At 39.6% G+C, this 20,992-nt stretch overlaps 2 protein-coding genes across 2 annotated transcripts in view; one reads left to right on the top strand and one right to left on the bottom strand.

Annotated features, from left to right (window-relative positions):
- Positions 1–666: 666 nt before the first annotated feature.
- Positions 667–14,490, top strand: LOC129179290 (ras-related protein Rab-27B-like). Its single transcript, XM_054772338.1, has 7 exons — positions 667–951; positions 1,538–1,826; positions 3,565–3,731; positions 3,800–3,885; positions 6,032–6,135; positions 7,538–7,661; positions 10,196–14,490. The coding sequence occupies exons 3-7, from the start codon at positions 3,579–3,581 to the stop codon at positions 10,380–10,382; spliced, it is 654 nt and encodes a 217-aa protein (XP_054628313.1). The 5' UTR covers positions 667–951; positions 1,538–1,826; positions 3,565–3,578; the 3' UTR covers positions 10,383–14,490.
- Positions 13,303–20,992, bottom strand: part of LOC129179289 (sia-alpha-2,3-Gal-beta-1,4-GlcNAc-R:alpha 2,8-sialyltransferase-like) — a 20,813-nt gene continuing 13,123 nt past the window's right edge. Inside the window, exon 4 of the mRNA XM_054772337.1 lies at positions 13,303–20,355. Within this exon, the coding sequence (XP_054628312.1) occupies positions 20,073–20,355 (283 nt within the window). The 3' untranslated portion in view covers positions 13,303–20,072. The remainder of the gene's footprint in view (positions 20,356–20,992) is intronic.

The following is a 20,992-nucleotide window of genomic DNA, read 5'->3' as shown; positions in this document are numbered from 1 at the left end:
ATTTTTTTTTTTTTTTTTTAACAGTATATGAACACTGTTAAAGGCTGAACCTGGCCTTTCAAGAAGAATTGCATCGTGGGAAGGTGAGTGTTGTAGTTCTCGAGGTGGGTGTCTGTCATCGGCACAGATGCTGCATTGAGTGAGTTTGTCCACTGCTGCAATACGTCAGTGTGGCCGCCTGTAAATGAATACAAGTAAATATGTTTTCTTTCGCTGTTCTACAAAGAAATTTAAGTTAATTCCTCTCAGTTAGGCACCAAAAACAATGTATTTGATCTTGAATTTTGGTGCCTAACTGTTTCCCAAGTATATTAGTGCGTGTGTGAGTGTATAAACGAGAGGAATTAACTTACATTTCTTTGAAGAAAGATGCTTTATGAAAGTAAGTACATTGACTTGTAATCATTTACAGCACAGCCTGACACATCCAATATGGCGGCGACGTTGTATCCTCGCTTCTGTCTGCACCGCCCATTGTCTTCTGCGTCCTGATTGGCTGTAAACCATTGTCAATCAATCTTTGCGCTACCAAATCTTGTTCATGGCTACCAAACTAGAAACAGAAAGAGGAGAAGCTAACCCCGTGAAGAAAATACGACGACAGGAGCAATATGTTTTAACGAGGATACAAAAACGCTACAGCTGAACGGCGCCTGGACGAGAGCCGGTTAGGGTGAGTCACTTAATAATTTTGTGTTTCCGACCTAGATAGATCGATCGATAAATAGATACTGTAATATCTGTGACTTGTGTGTGTGTGGGCCTTTAAGGGACGGAGCTTGGGAAGTGACTGTGCGACATCACGAGCGAGAGCTTGACCAGGTGGTAGCTCGGTGTTAGGAGTTGAAAGTATGTGAATGTTGATGTGGGTTGTGACCGACAGCAGCCCTCGTGTGAATGTGCACTGTTGCCGTGTTCTCATTAATAAAGCAACTGAAGTGCATCGGCGACGTGAGTCTCCCCTTCTGCACAATTAGGGGCATTACAATACTTTATATATTATATATTATTCCAGCAGCTCTGCAAAAGTGGCCTACCAACCAACTCGTAGGTTGATCATTAAAATTCAAACAAAATTTGACCTTGGAGAGTGTTTAAACAAGAGAGAAATGTGAGAAAATGTTATTGCCTGTCTGAGAAAAGTGTATAAAGTGTATGGTGAGGGCTTTTACAGCTTTAAAACATATAGAATCATTGTAAAAAAAAAGAAATAATTTAGTTGGTTACTTTGCGGATTTCATTTATCATGGTCTATTTTGGGAACCTATCCCCGTGATAAACGAGGGAAGACTAACAGACATACTTCCAGTAGCATCTGCCTGTTCATGTAAATGAAGCGTGCTTTATATTTTTCCTTTGTCACTGCAAGTTCTGTTTACATTTCTGTGGTTATCACATGGAAGCCTTTCTGCGGGGGCATCGCACAAAGGCAAAGCAAACTTGTGTGTTTAATCCTTCAAAGGGTCACCGAGCAGTTTTGTGTGACTTTTGAGACAAACTGTACCACTTGGGGGCTAATGATTGTGTTGCTTTGCAGTGTGTTTCTTCACCTGACGTGATGACGTGACCAACCGTTTTCACAAGCTGGATTTACTTGGCTGAGCTTCCAGACGAGGCTGGACCACTTCCAATCAAATCCGATCAGAGAGTGGTCCATTTGTCAAATACTGTTTTTTTTCCCCACCCAATTTCCTTCCAGAAGAAAACACAAGTTTATGCCTGGCTGGCTGGAAGCTCCTCCCAGCGTCACATGTCAGAAGAAGGAAGGTTGAGGAATATTCCGTGGCATGAGCGGGACAAGTGAGGTGGTGGTTTCGGACTCGATGGTAGGACATTTGTTTTTCTTGTGCGTTAGGCTGATGATTGGTTGTTCATCATTATTATCACTTGATGGATTTTAAAGGATGACATGAATGGTATCAAAATGTCACGGACTTGCAACCAGCATGTTTGCTGCAGGGGCCAGCAGATGGCGCTGTCTTACTACCTTCCCAATAATTCATATATAATACAGAGCAGTGATTTCATTGTAACCGCACAAATTCTGGTGGTTAATCAGTGATTTTGGAAATCTTAAGTTGCCAGGTTTGCTAATAAATGTATATTTATTTGGAATTGTGAGATTTTTATCACGAATCACACCTTATTTTTGTCATCTGTGTCATTGTCATTATTTCACAACGAAAACGTTTCATAAAAAAAGCTGATTACAGCCCTTTTCTAATGTTAAATAATGACAATACACAGTATATTAAAAATGTTACAAACAATAATACAAAACATATTGTAAATAAAGTAATAATAATAAAATGTTGGATGATATTTGTAATTACAGTAATAAATAAGCCAATGATATTACAAATAATGTTAAAAACATTATACATAAAGTAATAATAGAAATACTGACTAAATACTATTACAAACAATACAAAACATAACCTAATAATAGTAAAACTGAAAAAGAAATTATATTTCTAATAATCATTAGTATTATGGAAGTCAGTTTCCGCCACTGAAAGGAGGGGAAAAAAGACATACTTATCATACTTATGAGATTAAAAAGTCACAATTACCAGATAAAAAGCCATAATTATGAGATAACAAGTCTAAATTATGAGATACAAACTGCGCACATGCCGCCTTTGTCACACGGCACTCGGCACATGTGTAGCTTGTGTTTCATAATTTCAACTTTTTATCTCATGATTATGACTTACCATCTGGATATTTTTTTCTTTCAGTGGCGAAAACAGGCTTCCATAAATAATAATAATAAATAAACCAATAAATTAAAAAATATACTGAATAGATATTAGAAATAAAAGTATAAAGTAAGAATAATAAAAATACAGAATATTTTTTTCTAATCTAATACTTCATTTTTTGTGTCTATAATATAATGAAAAATCTAATAAAAATAATATAATACTGTATAATATTTGTATTTTTCACATACATTCAAATGTTGCTGTGGAAACTGTATGCTTTAGTAACTTTCATTTATTTCATTTAGTTTTGGATTATTGGTACCGTCACGATAGACCACAAAATGTATTTGAATTTTAGGATATTGAATTACAACTTTCCATCTCACAGCGGGTCCGTTTTGTCAAGAATGTCCAACAAGTCACCGGCCATGAGTCCATTTTGACCAAAATGTTAGTCACTGTGTATGCTTCCTTGCCCTTTAAAGGCCAAACATCCTTTCCTTGCGCTCCATCCACACATGGAAGCAAAGTTGAGGATATGAAACAACAACACCTTGCTTTGTCTTTTTGCCTCCCGGGCCTCTCAGCCAAATTTGATTTTCCACGCCGTGTTTGCAGGCCCCGCTTGAACTGCCACTAAAGACCGTGCTGTGCGACGCGGGTGGCGTCACGCAGCAGTGACTGGTCTGCTTGTAGCCTTGTAAGCCAATAAAAGGGGTTGTGTGTGCCAAACGTGTTTTTCAGCTTCGACTGCTCATGTGGAGCTCAGGCCGAGTCATGTGCTCGTCCCTCTCTGATCACGGCGTAGAGTTAAGTCTTCTCAACACAACCCCTTTTTCGCCCCCTCTCCTGGCAGGTTGAGCGCCCACCATGGCCGACTCGGACTACGACTACCTGATCAAGCTGCTGGCCCTCGGGGACTCTGGCGTGGGCAAGACCACCTTCCTGTACAGGTACACCGACAACAAGTTCAACCGCAAGTTCACCACCACAGTGGGCATCGACTTCCGGGAAAAACGGCTGGTGAGTGGTTGCTGCATCTCAAGTCGTGCCTGACAGGAAGTGTTTGACGGCTGACTTTTTGACCTCAGATGTACACCGGCGCCAACGCTGACGGGGCCACTGAGAAGAATTTCAGAGTCCACCTTCAGCTTTGGGACACGGCCGGACAAGAGAGGTACTTTTATCTTTGTAAGCCACGGAGGAAATATACAGAGCGCATTCCTGCATCAAAGTCGGGCCGGAATTAAGAGGATTTAACATCAAACCATGTGAAGAGCTAAATGACGATGATTAGGGACACCTGCTCAATAATTCTGCCTCGACAAAGATAATAATTCTCACTTTTGAGGCGTAATAAGATGAACAGGGCGCTAACCCTGTCCTGCAGCTACATAAGGCAATCAAAATATTAGAAACACCTCTAATATAATGTAAAACTACTCACCCATCGGGGACGTCTGACACAGCAGGTCCCCAACCACCGGGCCACGGGAAACTTTCAGGTGCAATGATAAAAAAATAAAAATAAAGTCATCCCTCGGTACATTCGAACCGTTTGAACATCGCGCCCTCAGATGATTGCTGTTTCGTGGTTGAACACGGCCTATTTTTAGTAAAAATAAATAAATTAAATGGATAGTTAAGCAAATTGTACTTATTCTTGGCCTAAATTGAGCATTTTCAAGCTTAAAAATTATCAAACTAAATGCGCTAAAATACAAATACAATGCAGAAGAACCGTTCTAATGGTGATTGTAGTATTCTACATTGGCCACTGGGTGTCAGTAATTGTTGGGTGAGACAAGCACCAGACGTGATCGCCAGAACAGGCATTTATTGCAGGTTTAAATGATCTCACAACAGGCACAATAATAAGAACATAATAATCATAATAATAACACGGACTACTGTTAGGGCCGTAACCCACGACAAGCTAAAACTCAACTCTGAACCTCCGACGTCACTTCCTGTCTTCCACACATCAGTCCGCCCGCCACTAAGGTCCCCCAGGGAACACATTTACTGTGACACACATGAGTAGTAGTTTTATTTACGTCTTAAATGGCTTATTTACTCTTATTATGTCTACTATATTGGGTAATACGAGTGTAAAGCCATTTAAAGCCACCATTACAATACATTGATGAGACAACAGCCACCAGGAAGTCCAGAAAAAAACAACAAGGACCTGCTAACGTGTGAGCCTGTTATCTTATTTATGTCTGACATGTTTTATTTTCTGTGATTATATCCACTATATTGGTAATATGAGTGTAAAGGTGACTATAGGGGTGTTATTTCACGTCTAGAGGGCTCTAATAATGTTAAAAACCGTATTTAGAAGATCGAAAACAGGTTTTCTATGCCTTAACTACAAAAATATTGCATTCATTAAATTTGAATCCCACTTTGGAAATTCACTTATCGCGGGCGAATCTCGCAACCAGTTAATCCCGATAAACGAGAGACGACTGTACAATTGTGGAAAAAAAATACTTTGTAAATAACTACATGGAATTTTATGGAAAAGCATATCAGTGTTGGAAATATGGGCCATTATTTTAGTAAAAAAAAAACCACACAGTAATGTATTTATTTATTATGTTTGTTGCGAGCAGCAGCCTGTCCTACTTTGTTCGCTGGTCCTTGAACGCACCACAGTGGTGTGCGTGTGCTAACTTTCTCCTACGCGGCACATATAGACTACTATACTGTATTTTTCGTTTGTCTTTCACCTCATAATTGATTCTGGAGAAGTCCGCCGGAGATTTTGGGAACAGGAGGTGGGTCCAGAAAGGTTGGGGACCACGGTATTGCCGGAATGAATCCATTTTGTGATATTTAATTACTATTCATTTTCTACTGAGCATCCAGACACTTACGTTGCAGGGTCATCCATTTCCTGGTCTATGGTTAGTATTACATTTTTGCTTGTTGCCCTCACTGGCACCCTTCTGTGGTGACATTACAAAAAGTAAAGAAAAAAAAACGCAGCGAAAAAGCAAAATACTAATTCCTTGTGATGAGCGTTTGAACTAGTTCTGATTCATGTCTTTTCGGAGCGTTGTGGTTGAACTCCAAATTTTGGTGGCGTTTGACATCGGAGGTTTCACTTGTCAGTTGAGCATCATTTTACTTTTCAAGATTGAATTTTTGGTTTGGATCTCATTAGAATGTGCAGGTGTACCCACTGGAGTTCGCTGCTCAATCAAAAATAACAGTGGAGCATTAGCAAAGTGTTGTTAAGTGTAGCTGTTCCTGTTTTAGTCCCACAACAAAGCTTGCAGCTAACAAACCAAACCCTTCCCGCGTGTTGTCAGGTTCCGCAGCCTCACCACGGCCTTCTTCCGGGACGCCATGGGCTTCCTGCTCATGTTTGACCTGACCAATCAGCAGAGCTTCCTCAATGTCAGGAACTGGATGAGTATGTGACGTCAACATTGTGCAAAAAGGGACTTTCTAATGATGTTGTAGCTGTAGTATGTGTCCTTAGAGCCTCTTTTTGAGCACCAAATGTGAGTTAAGGGAGAAAAAATTCCAAACCTACATGGCCCTGTGTGGGAAAAACATAACGGAACTGAGATGAATTAGCAATTAGCAATATTAATTAGCAGCGACGACTCATCCAAGAGGTCACAAAAGTCCCCACAACAACATCCAAAGAACTGCAGGCCTCACTTGCCTCAGTTAAGGTCAGTGTTCATGACTCCACCATAAGAAAGACACTGGGCAAAAACGGCCTGCATGGCAGAGTTCCAAGACCAAAACCACTGCTGAACAAAAACAACATTAAGGCTCGTCTCAATTTTGCCAGAAAGCATCTTGATGATCCTCAAGACCTTTGGGAAACAAAGCGGAACTTTTTAGAAGGTGCGTGTCCCATTACATCTGGCGTAAAAGTAATGCCGCATTTCAGAAAAAGAACATCATAGCAACAGTAAAATATGGTGGTGGTAGTGTGATGGTCTTCAGGACCTGGCAGACTTGCTGTGATAAAGGAAGCATGAATTGTGCTGAAGGGGAATGTCCGGCCATCTGTTGGTGACCTCAAGCTGAAAGCAACTTGGGTTGTGCAGCAGGACAATGATCCAAAACACACCAGCAAGTCCACCTCTGAATGGATGAAGACTTTGGAGTGGCCTAGTCCAAGTCCTGACCTGAATCCTATTGAGATGCTGTGGCATGACCTTAAAAAGGCGCTTCATGCTGGAAAACCCTCCAATGTGGCTGAATGACAACAATTCTGCAAAGATGAGTGGGCCAAAATTCCTCCACAGCGCTGGAAGAGACTCATTGCAAGTTATGGCAAACGCTTGATTGCAGTTGTTGCTGCTAAGGGGGGCCAACCAGTTATTAGGTTTAGGGGGCAATCACTTTTTCACACAGGGACATGTGGGTTTGGATTTTTTTTCTCCCTTAATAATAAAAAGTTTCATTTAAAAACAAAATTTTGTGTTGAGTTGTGTTGTCATTGACTAATACTTACATTTGTTTGATGATATGAAAGTGTGACAAACATGCAAAAAAAAATCAGGAAGCGGGCAAACACGGTTTCACACCACTGTATGGTATGTCATATACTTTATCTATCGTATATGTAAGTGGATAAAGTGCACAATAGTGTGTCTTGGAGACACACACACTCTATGGGAGAAAGATACAGCTCATTAACATTAAAGCTAAAGACGCACAAAACAGCACGTCACTAAAAAAACTTTCAAACTATAATACAGTAAATATACTGTAATACAGGGCCTTTAATGTTTACAAAATGATCTTCTAATGGGAGAAATGGCGCCACACTGACGTCTTCCGTGTCCTTGCAGGTCAGCTGCAGGCCAACGCGTACTGCGACAGTCCAGACATCGTCCTTGTGGGCACCAAGGCCGACCTCAGGAGCATGAGGAGCGTCCAGTCCAGGCAGGCCCGAGATTTAGCTGACAGATACGGGTCTGTTGACTTTTGTTATTGTTCGTTATACTGCAATGAGGACGAGGAATGACTGTGGAATGAATGTGTCACATGTCATGCTGATGACGGTCACACTGAGGAGAGTATTTGGTGTGAACCAGCAGAACCAATTTCTACATTATGATTACTAAAACAGAGACTCTTAAGGGTGGATTCAAATGCTTTAGAAATGGACGACCATGAAGATTTGCCTTCATGCACAAATTCTGCAGAGTTGAATTAGATCTGATTTTTTTTAAGATTATAGATGTGTCTTTATTATGTTTGTCTTCCGTTGACTGCTTTGTGTCTCTTCAGTATGGAAGCCACTTTCGGCCACTGAAAGAAAAAGGACATCCCAATAGATAAGTGTTAGAATTATGAGATAAAAATCCAAATTCCGACATAAAAAATCCAAATTATGAGATATGAAAGTCATGATGACATTTAAAAGTCAAAATTATGAGATAAAGAAAGTCGTCATTATGAGACAAAGTCGAAATTACGAGATAAAAAGTCATAATTATGAGATACAAACTTCGCATGTGCCGAGTGCCGAGTGCCGCGTGCCGTGTGACGAAGGCTCCAGTGAAGAGTGAAGATGGCGGCACATGCACATTTTGCAGCTCCTAATTATGACATTTTATCTCGTCATTTTGACGTTTTGTCTCATAATTAGGACTTTATCTCATAATTTTGACTTTTTAATCTCATAATTGTGACTTTATATCTCATAATTAGGGTTTTTTAATCTCATAATTAGGACTTTATCTCATAATTTCAACTATTTATCTCATAATTTTGAATTTCTTATCTCATAATTTTGACTATCTCATAATTGACTTTTTAATCTCATAATTTCAACTATTTGACTCATGACTCTCTTATCTCGTAATTATGACTTTCCTATCTCATAAGTGTGACTTTTTATCACGTAATTTCAACTTTTTATCTCATTATGACTGTTTATCTCAATTTCGGCTTTTTATCTCATAATTTCGACTTTTTATCTCATAATTATGACTTGCCATTGGGATATTTTTTCCTTTCAGTGGCGGAAACGGGCTTCCATACTTTCGAGAACGACTGCTTGTCGTACTTAAACTCACCACATGGGGGTGCTGTTACACTTTGTTTATCATACAAAATGATTCATATTTTGGACACATTATGAGAGAAGGTGAAGTAAAGCATGATTGGCTGGAATTTACGCATAAAAGGGGCACGAAACCTTAAGAAGTGTATTAGAGATTATTTTTAAACATTTTGTTGACGTTTTCATTCTTTTTCTCAATTGTTTTACATTTGAAACGCTATCATTTACAGAATTTTAACGGCTCGTGGTCATTTGTGGCATAGTCTAGAGCAGGGGTGTCCAAAGTGCGGACCGCTACTCTTTGTTTTTTGTTGGTTCGCGTCACATTCTAAAATACAATTAAACCCCCCAAAATGTAAAAACTGGCAGCAAAAATGGAAAAAAAGAGCAGTCATTTTTACAAGAATAAAGACTGAAACTATTCGGAGAATAAAGTCATAGAGAAAAACTAGCATAAAGTTGAAATAACTACTACCCATACTGAAATGTGTAATATTTGTAATAGTTGTCATATTATTAGAAACAAAGAATATGTTGCAACTTCAGAAAAAAGGTTGGGTAAAATTTATAATATTTTGACAAAAAAGTCAGAATATTCTGAAAGTAAAGACATACTATTACAACATAAAAGGTATGAGAATAAAGTTGTGTTATTTTTTAAAAATAAAATAAAAATAAAGGGGGCGATGATACGCTTTTTCACCGACGACACAAAGCTGTCGTTCATTTCAAAGAGCCGGTTCTTAGAGCCGATTCGTTCGCGACCGACACATCACTCTTCCAGTCAGCAACGGCATGTCCTACATGATAGAGTGAAAAAAATTCTCCTCCTATTCCGGGTGGAAGTTGTAAGTTTTGGGCTGCTTATTTCGTCTTTTGACCCACTCTGTTTGAAAAGTTGTCTAAATATTCGAATCAACAAATTGGAGGCTAACTAATTAGCTCGCTAGCATGCTAATGCAGCCGTGGCCATCTGTTGTGTCCCTGCAGTTATCCTGTAGCCTGCGCATGAGCAATGTGGTGTAAAAAAAGAATAACAGGAGCGTGAAGGTGGCTCTAGAGGTGTTATTTAGGGTCTACAGGGATCTAATAATATAATATTTAGCAAGTCCTAAACATGTTTTCTATGCTCTAATTATGAAAATATGCCATTACCCCGGTCGAGTCTGGAACCGATGAATCGCGAGAAACGAGGGACGACTTTTACCGAGAAATCACTCAGGTCATGGAAAATCATCATGAAAATCGCACTTTCTTGCGTCATTTCCAGCGAAAACACAACATTTCACTGAATTCACTGAATAAACAGTCAACTGAACATAAACATGCTCTTCGTTCACGTTGGTATTTAAGAATTCTCCCAAATTTACCATCATGTGATTATTATTTTTTAAAATGATTATTTTATATATTGTCTTTGAACTCCCTTGTCTCCCAGCATCCCCTACTTCGAGACGAGCGCGGTGACGGGCACAGACGTGGACAAGGCGGTGAGGACCCTGCTGGACATGGTGATGAAGAGGATGGAGCAGAGCATGTGCGGAGGGCACAACTTCCAGCACAATGGCAGCACTGCAGCCCACCAGGTGCAGGAGGCCACTGTGTGGAGGAGGTGTGCCTGCTGACATCATCTTACCCGCCACACCATCCTTTATGCGCTTCATTAGGTACACCTGCACCATCTGCTCAGACCTGCATCACAGCATTCTTGCCTTTGCAATAATAATAATGCTCTTCATGACAAAGGTAATGTGTCATTATTATTATTATTATTATTATTACTATTATTACTGTGAATGCAGAATGTTTGATGCATCTCCTGTTGGATCTCATTACATTGTGCAGGTGTACCTAATGTTCTGACCGATGAGTGTATGTTTGCTTTAAAGTTACGACCTATCAATCCAACAATGACCAAAAAAAAACAAACTCTGGGAGTCCCTGCGACTTTTTATAAATGTTATTAATCTGATAAGTGGCAGAAAATGAATATGATGGGAGTTTTTAAATTGTAATACAACTTCTGAGTCATATTGCCTAATGTTAGCGTCGTCTTAGCAGATGCCAGCAAAGGGTAGCACTTTTTGTTCCATTTAAGGCGGCGGTTCTCAGCTGGTTTGGTTGCGGGACCCACCATCACCCCTGAGTGGCAAGCGGGGACCCAAACTGAGGACATTTTTTAATTTCTAACGCCTCAAATATCTTATATTTAAAGGGACCGTTTGCAGCCCGACACCAGCTGTGAGACGCTGTCTTTCTCTTTATGGCTTCTCCAGCAGATATCTGCAGCTGTGTGTCGGACAGACGGCACGTTCAGTCCCCACTTGGTGTCCCCCCGCCCCTTCCCGACATCGGGTCCTTACTGGGGATGCTCCGATCACTATCGGCCTTCCAAAGCCGACGACAAAAAACGATCGGCGTGTGGCAGCAACCCCAACATGTCTGCTGCGTCACGTAGGGTTTCCAACAAAATGATGCATCTCGTATGGGAGCCGACAAGTGACGCACTTTGTCCCGTGTTGCCACGAGAATCAATACTCTGAAACCTCAACAGCTTCAGTTTGACAGCTTGACACAGGCTACGCCAATCCATGCCAGCGTGTTTGATCACTCCCTTATCAAACCTATTGCCGTTGGACTTTTCTTGCATCTGTGTGTACACGCCTTGCCTAGCCGTCACTGGCGGCAGCTAGCTAGCTAGCTAGCTAGAGTTATCCGCCTAGCTTCTGGTCTTTGTGACTTTTTACCACAGTGACACTTTGTTTTTAAAAGCAATGCAGTTAGTTGGGAGCTCGTTTTTGTCCCACGAGGAAGCTCGTCGAGTGGATGTCACGTTCATGGGGTACGTATTAACTTTTTCAAGTGGCACTGAATAATTTTATTTTCTTCCCATTATACTAATCGTGCCTTGTCCTCAAAACACTATTTGTGTGCGGTTGTTGAGTGAAGATAAAGTTTGTCGTGTGTCCAGCCTTAGCCAGGATGGCCCTGGCCAATAGCAGTCGTCATAAACAAATTGAAAATGGACAGCAAATCCATGTGATTAGTTTCGGACGATGTCACTCATGGATGATTGGTATGGGAATCAGCATAATAAAACCCTGATGGGGAGCGTCCCTAGTTGTTACATTATTCATTTTTTTTGCCCAGCCAAAGACCCACGACCCACTGAAAACGGCTCTTGGACCCACCAGTTGAGAATGACTGATTTAAAGGGAGTCTTTGTAAAGTAAAAAAGAAACCATTAAGCCACACGACAGCTACAAAGAATAAAAGCAACAGCAAGTAATATCCCATATTTTCCCCTTTCCGCTATTAGCCATCAGCTAGCTATTTAGCTTGTAGAGAACTTGAGAGCACTTAGCATTCATAGACAACAGCACTAGATAGCATAGTGACTAATGCAGTTAGCAGGATAAACAAATATTTATTTGATAATCTAAAGCTAGACTAGCTCATTTTCAGCCTTTGGGTGTTAAATAATCAGGTAAGTTTAATCACTTTTGAGTCATACTGCTTTCTGTTAGTTTCTTCTTTAGCAACATTACTTTCCAACACAGATAAACATCGGTCATTTAAGGGATTTTCTGAAAGTAAAAATTAAAGCGCATCAACCTTAAGCTAATACCTCATACTGTATATTAGCTGTTAGCTAGCTATTTAGCTTGTAGCCTAGTTTTGAGACTACAGTACTGAATTTCAACAAAGTGAATTTACGTCGAAGTTACGTCGCTTATCTATGATGCCATCAACGGTTGACTCAAAAAATGTTGACATAAAACACCTTTTTATAGGTTTAGAATTATAATAATTATAGTTTTACATATATAAAACAATTCATATTCTTATTTTGTCGTGAGTCATGTCTTGATTTTAACAGTGTTTCTAACATTCTTTATCAAAATGCTGGCACTTGCAACTTTAGCTCCATTTTGGGCTACAGAATTGAGCTGTCAAAACAGGAAGGTGTTGGTGGTGGTTGAAATCGCTGCCACATGTGTCTTGGGGACAGCACGTCAAGAATCACGTCTTCATTGAAGGTAAAAGTAATCTTAAATGTTCGTTTATTTCATTATTATTCATTCGTTATTCATTTTCATTCGTCATTTATATGAATTTAGAATTGTTTTCTGTATGTAAAACTATAATTGTAAAACTATAAAAACGTGTTTTGTGTTAGCATTTTTGAGGGTCAGTTGTTCATGATGTAAGGGGCGGGTGATGTAACTTCTGGTTTTGGTTGCCATTTTGTTTGTTAGCTAATAGGATGCTAGCAAGGAAAGACGTTTTCTGACTTATATGTAATTATATGCATTTCAAATTGTTTGCTACATGTCAGACTATAAAAACGTGTTTTGTGTTAACATTTTTGGCTTTCTGTAACAGATTCATTGGATTTCCATTGTTTCTTATGGGAAAAATGGATTCAGTTAGCATTCATTTGGTTAGAGTCGGACCTTCTGGAAGGAATTAATGACTAATCAAAGTTCCACTGTATTTAAAAAATGAATAATAAGTAAAAGCAGCTCCCCTTTGATCGGCCACTTGGGGAAAAAAATGCCGTTTTTATTCCACATCAAATTAATATGCAGGCACATATTTATTATAGTATAATCCAAAAGCCACTGGAAGTTCATATGCAGAGATTTGTTTTTTTTGTCAAAAACAACCCAGACATTTATGACTTGTTATATTATGACATGTATACACAGACATTAGCAGCCACGTTAACAGCATTTATTATTATGGTGTAACAGATTAGCCATGCAGACCAGGCAAAGTACAAGAATGGCAACTGTTGTAGAAGCACTGTATTGTCAATAAAGTTATTTCAATGTGTAACTTATGTACAGACGGTGGAGAATTCTGAAATACACTTGTACATAGAGGCTGCTTGCTTGGCTGATGTAAATCTATTCAATAATGTGGGCTGTGACATTCAACAAAACATCAACGATGTCTTAACTTTTTTTTTTTTGCCTTACTTTCATTTTCCTTTTCGCTTTCTTAATTCTTACTTACAAAAGCAACATACTGTACTCTCATTTTGGCCATTATTACCATCTATTCGCGTCAATATCTTGTACAAACATGCAGAAAAGTGTGTATGGGGAGTTGTGTAGCTCGTCACACAGTAGAGCATAGACCTCCGCCAAGGCCGAACAAATCAAAATACGTCCGCCGCATGATTGCAAAATCATAAGGCGGTGCTCCCTCTGCTGGATCTGGTTTGTCACTGCACCACTTGGTCCTGGTGCAAGCAGACTGTAATCAAAAAAGGTGAAAATACTGGTTTAGGGGAGGTTTTTCATGTGCTGGGTTTGGCAGAGGCAAAAAAAAAAAAAATTCCAGATAAAAGTCAGAAAAACACAATTAAGTTCTAACGATATGACAATAAAGTCATAATGCTACAAAAATTAAGTTGTCATATGATTTTAAAAAAGCATACATGGTATTAATTAGTCAAAATATGTAAACAAAATGATGGCATAATATTATTTTAAATATATGTATATTATAAATATATATTAAAATATGTCATACATTTTAGGGGAAAAAAGAGGTAGTGTTACAACAATAAAGTTATAATATTACCATTTTTAAAAAGTTGTACTTTTGGGTAAAAGAGTCATAAATTTAGAGAAATACAGCGGTGTGAAAAAGTGTTTGCTCCCTTCCTTTTTTTTCCCCTATGTTTTTGCATGTTTGTCACACTTAAATGTTTCAGATCATCAAACAAATGTAAATATTAGTCAATGACAACACAACTCAACACAAAATGCACTTTTTAAACTTTTTGTTATTAAGGGAGAAAAAAATCCAAAGCTCCATGTCTGTGTGTGGAAAAAGTGATTGCCCCCTTCCCCATTAAAACGTAACTTAACAGTGATTAATTGAGATCTATCAGTGTGTAAAAGTTATAAAGCCATTTCTACGTAAACCTTTGGGACTCCAGCGAACCACAGTGGGCCGCCCTTAGCAGCAACAACTGCAATCAAGCGTTTGTGATAACTTGCAATGAGTCTCTTCCAGCGCTGTGGAGGAATTTTGCAGAATTGTTGTCATTCAGCCACACTGGAGGCTTTTCCTTTTTAAGGTCATGCCAGAGCATGAGATCAGGACTTGGACTAGACCACTCCAAAGTCTTCATCCATTCAGAGGTGGACTTGCTGGTGTGTTTTGGATCATTGTCCTGCTGCAGAACCCAAGTTGCTTTCAGCTTGAGGTCACCAACAGATGGCCGGACATTCTCCTTCAGCACAATTCATGCTTCCATTTATCACAGCAAGTCTTCCAGGTCCTGAAGCAGCAAAACAGCCACAGACCATCACACTACCACCACCATATTTTACTGTTGCTATGATGTTTTTCCCTGGAATGCAGCGTTACTTTTACATCAGATGTAATGGGACACACACCTTCCAAAAAGTTTAGCCTTTGTCTCGTCAGACCACAGAGTATTTTCCCAAAGGTCTTGGGGATCATCAAGATGTTTTCTGGCAAAATGGAGACGAGCCTTAATGTTGTTTTTGTTCAGCAGTGGTTTTGGTCTTGGAACTCTGCCATGCAGGCCGTTTTTGCCCAGCGTCTTTCTTATGGTGGAGTCATGAACACTGACCTTAACTGAGGCAAGTCAGGCCTGCAGTTCTGTGGATGTTGTTGTGGGGTCTTTTGTGACCACGTGTTTTGGCCATTTGTGGATAATGGCTCTCACTGTGGTTCGCTGGAGTCCCAAAGGTTTCATGTAGAAATGGCTTTATAACCTTTTACACACTGATAGATCTCAATTAATCACTGTTAAGTTACGTTTTAATGGGGGAGGGGGCAATCACTTTTTCACACAGGGCCATGTAGGTTTGAATTTTTTTTCTCCCTTTTATAATAAAAAGTTTAATTTAAAAACTGCATTGTGTGTTGAGTTGTGTTGTCATTGACTAATATTTACATTTGTTTGATGATCTGAAACATTTAAGTGTGGCAAACATGCAAAAAAATAAGAAATCATTATTTGACGTCTAGTTCAGAGTTCAGTTCAATGTCGGTGTGAAGGTGGAGCTAGACGCGCTGCTGTTCTTCATGGTTGCACTTGCTGCACGGCTGTGAGACCATGACGATGTGTGTTTTGTATCTCGTTTGTTTTGTTAACTAAGTGATTTGGGCTATTTTAACATTTTTATTTTGCAGTCCATTGTCTGTAACTGTAAACCGCTCGCTCTGTTTGAGGAAACACCATACGGAAATCTAAATATGCCGCGTACAGTCACACGGAAAAAGGTTGCGTCGTCTTTTTTCATAATTGTGCTAACAGCAAACATCAAAGCAACATCTTTTTTGGGACTTGGCGGAGGTAATTGCAGCTCTTATTGTGCCGAAAGACATTTAAAGTTTGTGGTTAAAAACTAATAATGATGATAATAATTTAAAATAAAAATAAATAAATACATGTAAAAACAAAAACTAAGTTGGCGGTTATAGCATGAAATGGTTTCCACTGGAACACAATCTTTGGCGTACATTCCTAAAGTGGCGACTACATTGTCGCTCGGCATCTCATCTCATGCTATCCGTAAAAGTCATTAGCGATGATTTTTTTAACAGAACATAGTCAATGAAGGAATCTTGCCTGAGAAGACCAACAAAAAGTGGTTTTGTTTGGGGGGGGGAATCCCCAAAACCATCCAAAACATCCAAACCATCTCAGACGTCATCCGGTCGCATGTTGCGTGAAGTCATGAGGTGCTCATGTGCCTTCAGCTTCCACACGCCAGTCCTTTCTGCTTCATTCCGTCCGTGATGTCTGACCGGCTGCTCCTTTTTCATGACACACACACACACAAATGCGATCTGCGTGACGTTTGGTCCCCTTTGAAATGTACCAGGGTCTTATTCACCCCAATAGAAAGTCACCGGTAAGGAAAATGGCATCAGTATATTCGAGAACAAAAGGTAACCCCCTCCCACCCCATCATAAAAGTTTTTCTATAAAAGATTTGTTAGTGCCTCTCACATGCTATGTCATCGTTTTAGTGGTAGTCATGCTCTTTGAACAAGATGCTTTTCTTCACTTATGTCGTAAATGGTAGAACCGACTTATCCCCAGTCGACAAAACGTTTGTCTGCGCACTTAAAGAGTGGAGTGATTCAAACTCAAAGTCAACTGTGGTTAAATTAGAAATGTGTTCAAACTGTTGCATCGCCTCAATTTTTTTTAGCCACGCTAGCTGACCCTACAAAATTGGTCGCAAAAGTTAAAGCCGGAAAGTTGAAAAAATAACGAAGTGGTGTTACAAGAATATAGTCATCATTTTATGAGGGAAAAAAAACAAAGAGTTGCAAAAATCACGCCAAAATGATGCAAATAAACTGAGAAAGTTAAGAAAATAATGCAGTCGTGCTACAAGAATAAAGTTGGTGAGTTTCAACAAAAAAAGCCATAAAGTGACGGGAATAAAGTCGGAAAGTTAAGAAAATAAGAAAGTAGTTTTAAAGAATAAAATTGTAATTTTACCAGGAAAACTCATAGAATTGCAACGTCATAGACTTACGAGAATAAAATCGGATGATAAGAAAATAAGCAAAGTAGTGTTACAAGTGTTACAATACTTGTAATTTTACAAGAAAATGTCGTAGAGTTGCAACAATAAAGTCATAAAGTTACAAGAATAAAGTCGTAAAGTTCCGTGACTTAAGTTGCAGTGTTATGAGAACAAAGTCAGAAAGTTCCGAAAATAAAGTTGTGGTGTTATGACACTAAAATTGTAAAGTTAGGACGAAAAAGTCATAATGTCGTCATTTTTTCATAAATGCAGTGTGACGAAAACTGAGTCGTAAAGTTGCGTATATAAGGCTGTTAAAGTCGTAAAGTAATGACAAGAAAGTCCTAGTGTTGCAACAAAAAAGTTGTACTTTTACGAAAAAATTGAGTTGTGGGAAGTTGGACGTTAAGAGATTAAAGAGGTAGTGTTACACGAATAAAGTCGTTATTTAACAAGAAAAAAGTTGTAGAGTTGCAACAAAATCCTAAAGTTACGAGACTAAAGTTGGAAAGTTAGGAAAATATGATAGTCTTGCTACAAGATTAAAGTTGGAAAGTTAGGAAAATAAGAAATGTGTATTCAATAATAAAATGGTACGAGGAAAAAGTCATAGTATTGCAACAATCAAGTCGTCATTTTACGAGAAAATGTCATAGAAAGTTACGTGTCGGAAATGTAAGAAAATAAGGTAGTCGAGCTACAAGAGTAAAGTCGTAGAGCTACAAAAAAAAAGTCAAAGTTACGGGAATAACGTCGGAAAGAGCAAAGTCGTAGCTTCCTTCACATGTAAAAATACCGTGAAAATATGCCCCCTAGTGGTTGTGAACTGTATATGAATGACATCAGAGTCATCCGACTGGACGCTTAGTGAACGTTCTGATCTTCTGGTGATGCCATGACATCATTATTTTCTGCCTTTGATTTTGCTGAAATTGTCAATACTGTCGTCTTTAAAGTCCTGAGCTAGCATGGCTAAAGACTTGTTGAGGATATTTTATAAACCAGAAGTAGTCTGACACTACACTTTTTTTCCTTTTTTTTTTTTTTTTTACAATATTCAGTAATACAACATATATCGATGTATGCTTTTTTCTGTCAATTTATGGCTTATCGCTGGAATGTTTGTTTATTTATCCCAAAACATTTTGACGGGTTTCCACAAAGCTTTGGAGGTGTTACACTTGAAAAACACGCGTGTACAGTCTCGTAAACAGATATCAAAGAGTAGTGCAGATTGTCAGACAACTTGTGTTGCGGGCCGAGAGGAAAGGCGGGGAATCCCAAAAAACACTGAACTAACTCCCTTCCCTGAGATTAGGCAGTGATTTCAGTCAACACGAGACTTTGGGAACAAGACTTGACGACAGTGGAACCTCTAAAGTGGAAGCCCAGAAATTTGGTGAGTACGCAATTTACTCTAAAATTTGACAGGTTTTTAAAGCTCTAGTCGACAGCGCTTATCTTATTTTTACTCTTGAAAGTGACATCTGAGATCTACGAAAACCTCCCGAGCAGTAATATGTCACCATGTTGGGAGAAAAAGAACCAGTTTTATTGTTTTTACGTTTTACTATATCAGGGGTTATCATGTTATTACACTTGCATGGCTGTTAATAATGTTAAAAAGTGCCATCTGACAGCTATGAGAACCTTCCAAGCAGTACATTTTACAATTAACAGTATTTAATAGCTCGTGACTAATTCATTTAATTAATTACACAAACATTTTTTGTGCAATTAATGCTGTCAAGCCACGTCTCTCTGTTATGCCGGCAGACAAGGCACAATGGCGTCCACACACAGAGGCTGACGCACTTTTATGACTTTATTCTGACCTGAACACATCAACAGCAGCTTCATTCCAACACCACGAATGTATCTCCAACTCACAAACACGCCTCTTGTCCGCCTGTCACCGGAACAACACTCCCTCATTGTCTCTAGACAAACGTTCAGGGATACTCCGAACATCACAATATACTGTACATCTGCACTCAAAACGGTGAATTCAACTTATAAATTTACGTGGTGTCTTTGAACGCAACCTCTTTTGGCTCATAATAACACGGTTAAAGTGTGATTCAAATGTTCTGCTACAATTAAAGCGACTAGTGATGGGCAAATACGTCTTCAAACATGTTTGGTATCTTTTAGCATACAAATATATATAAGTCTGTCGTGTCGTTTACCTTTTTTTTTTTCATCAGATGGGCAAAAAATGGGCATATTTCAGACAAAGTTTTACAAATGGAGATGAATCATGATTAAATTGGAAACTGTGATTAATTCGATTAAAATGATTAATCATTTGACAACCCTCCTCATTTTTATGAAAGTTAAAAGTGCTAAAAACTGGGCTCTACGAGAACATTATAACCTAATATGTCACCGTGTGGGGGGAAAATCAAAAAGGCAAAAATAAATGTGTGGGTTTGTTTTTTTTTTTTACATTTTCCTATTAGCGGTTAACTTCTTTTTACACTTGAAATGTTTAATTTGATCAGTAACTGTCACAGTACACACAAGTTTGTAATTCTGTTTCCAGTAGACTTTGTGGGAAAAGTGTGTACTAAATGTTGTTCCACTTGAGAGGTTCCACTGCATTTGTGTTTTTCAGTTGTTCCGCCATGCGAAGGAGAGTAATGGAGGCTTAACAATGCGGAACCACGTGGGCCGTCCACAACCAAGCGCCGTGAAATTCCGTCGTGTGGAATGTGAGTGCGGTGAACCTCGACGCGCATCATGCATTGCAGGGGCCGTTTGAGCACTGGCTCGGGTCTACGTGCAGTGCGTCAGGCTGAGTTTGGTGACGCCGTCGCGGTGCAACCTGTAGAGCAGCTTGAACTCGCTGGGAAGCTGGTGGGTCTCCTGCCACTTGGTGGTGAACTTGGTCCCTTTCTTGTCGTAGTAGTGGTAGGGCAGGTCCTTGCCCGTGTTGGGGTCCCAGCCGAAGGGCCAGAAGCCGTACAGGTGGATCTCATCACACATGGCCGACGCCAGCGTGTACATGAGGATGCCCGTGCTGAGACGTTTGGGAGAAAGGTTCTTTGTCTTCCAGTACCTGCCGGGGAAAATCACATCAGTTCATAAGTAGACCTGACCCAATTTATTTACTTATAGTCCCCAAATTTCAGCAAGCATTTTGTTATATCTTGTCAAAGGTAAACTTGGATATACTGTGCTTTAGAGAAGTCTGTGTACAGCCTGTATAGCAGTATAGATTTACTATCCTCTGAAAATGAGTCAACAGGCAGCCATTATTACCGGAATACTGTAGCTGGCAACACAAGTGAGTAGCAAGATAATTGTGTCTTGCCTACAGTCAAGCAAGGTGGCAGCATAACGGTCTAGGGCTGCACAAGTGCTGCCAGCACTGGGGGAAATGTGGTTCATTGAAGGAAATATTGACACTTTAGCCACAAATTGGACGTGTTCGCTGTGAGGTGTACTCACTTGTGTTGCCACATATTTAGACATAGCAAATCTATCCAGTAATCCTGTCATGTTCTGTGTTCTGCTCTGCTGCCCTCTGTCGTTTATTTGTTGCAGCACATCCCTGAACATGACCCAGCCCTAATTACACACACCTGCAGCTCATTACCACCGGCCTACTTAAGCTCCAGCCAAACTCCAGACCGGTGCCAGATTGTACTCCTTGACTCCTTGACAACCTGCTCCCTGTACCTGCTCCTTACCCT

Source organism: Dunckerocampus dactyliophorus, chromosome 4 (assembly GCF_027744805.1).
Source record: "Dunckerocampus dactyliophorus isolate RoL2022-P2 chromosome 4, RoL_Ddac_1.1, whole genome shotgun sequence".
Classification (NCBI taxonomy): domain Eukaryota; kingdom Metazoa; phylum Chordata; class Actinopteri; order Syngnathiformes; family Syngnathidae; genus Dunckerocampus; species Dunckerocampus dactyliophorus.
The sequence above is the reverse complement of the archived record's forward strand: the minus strand, read 5'-3'. Positions and strand labels throughout refer to the sequence as shown.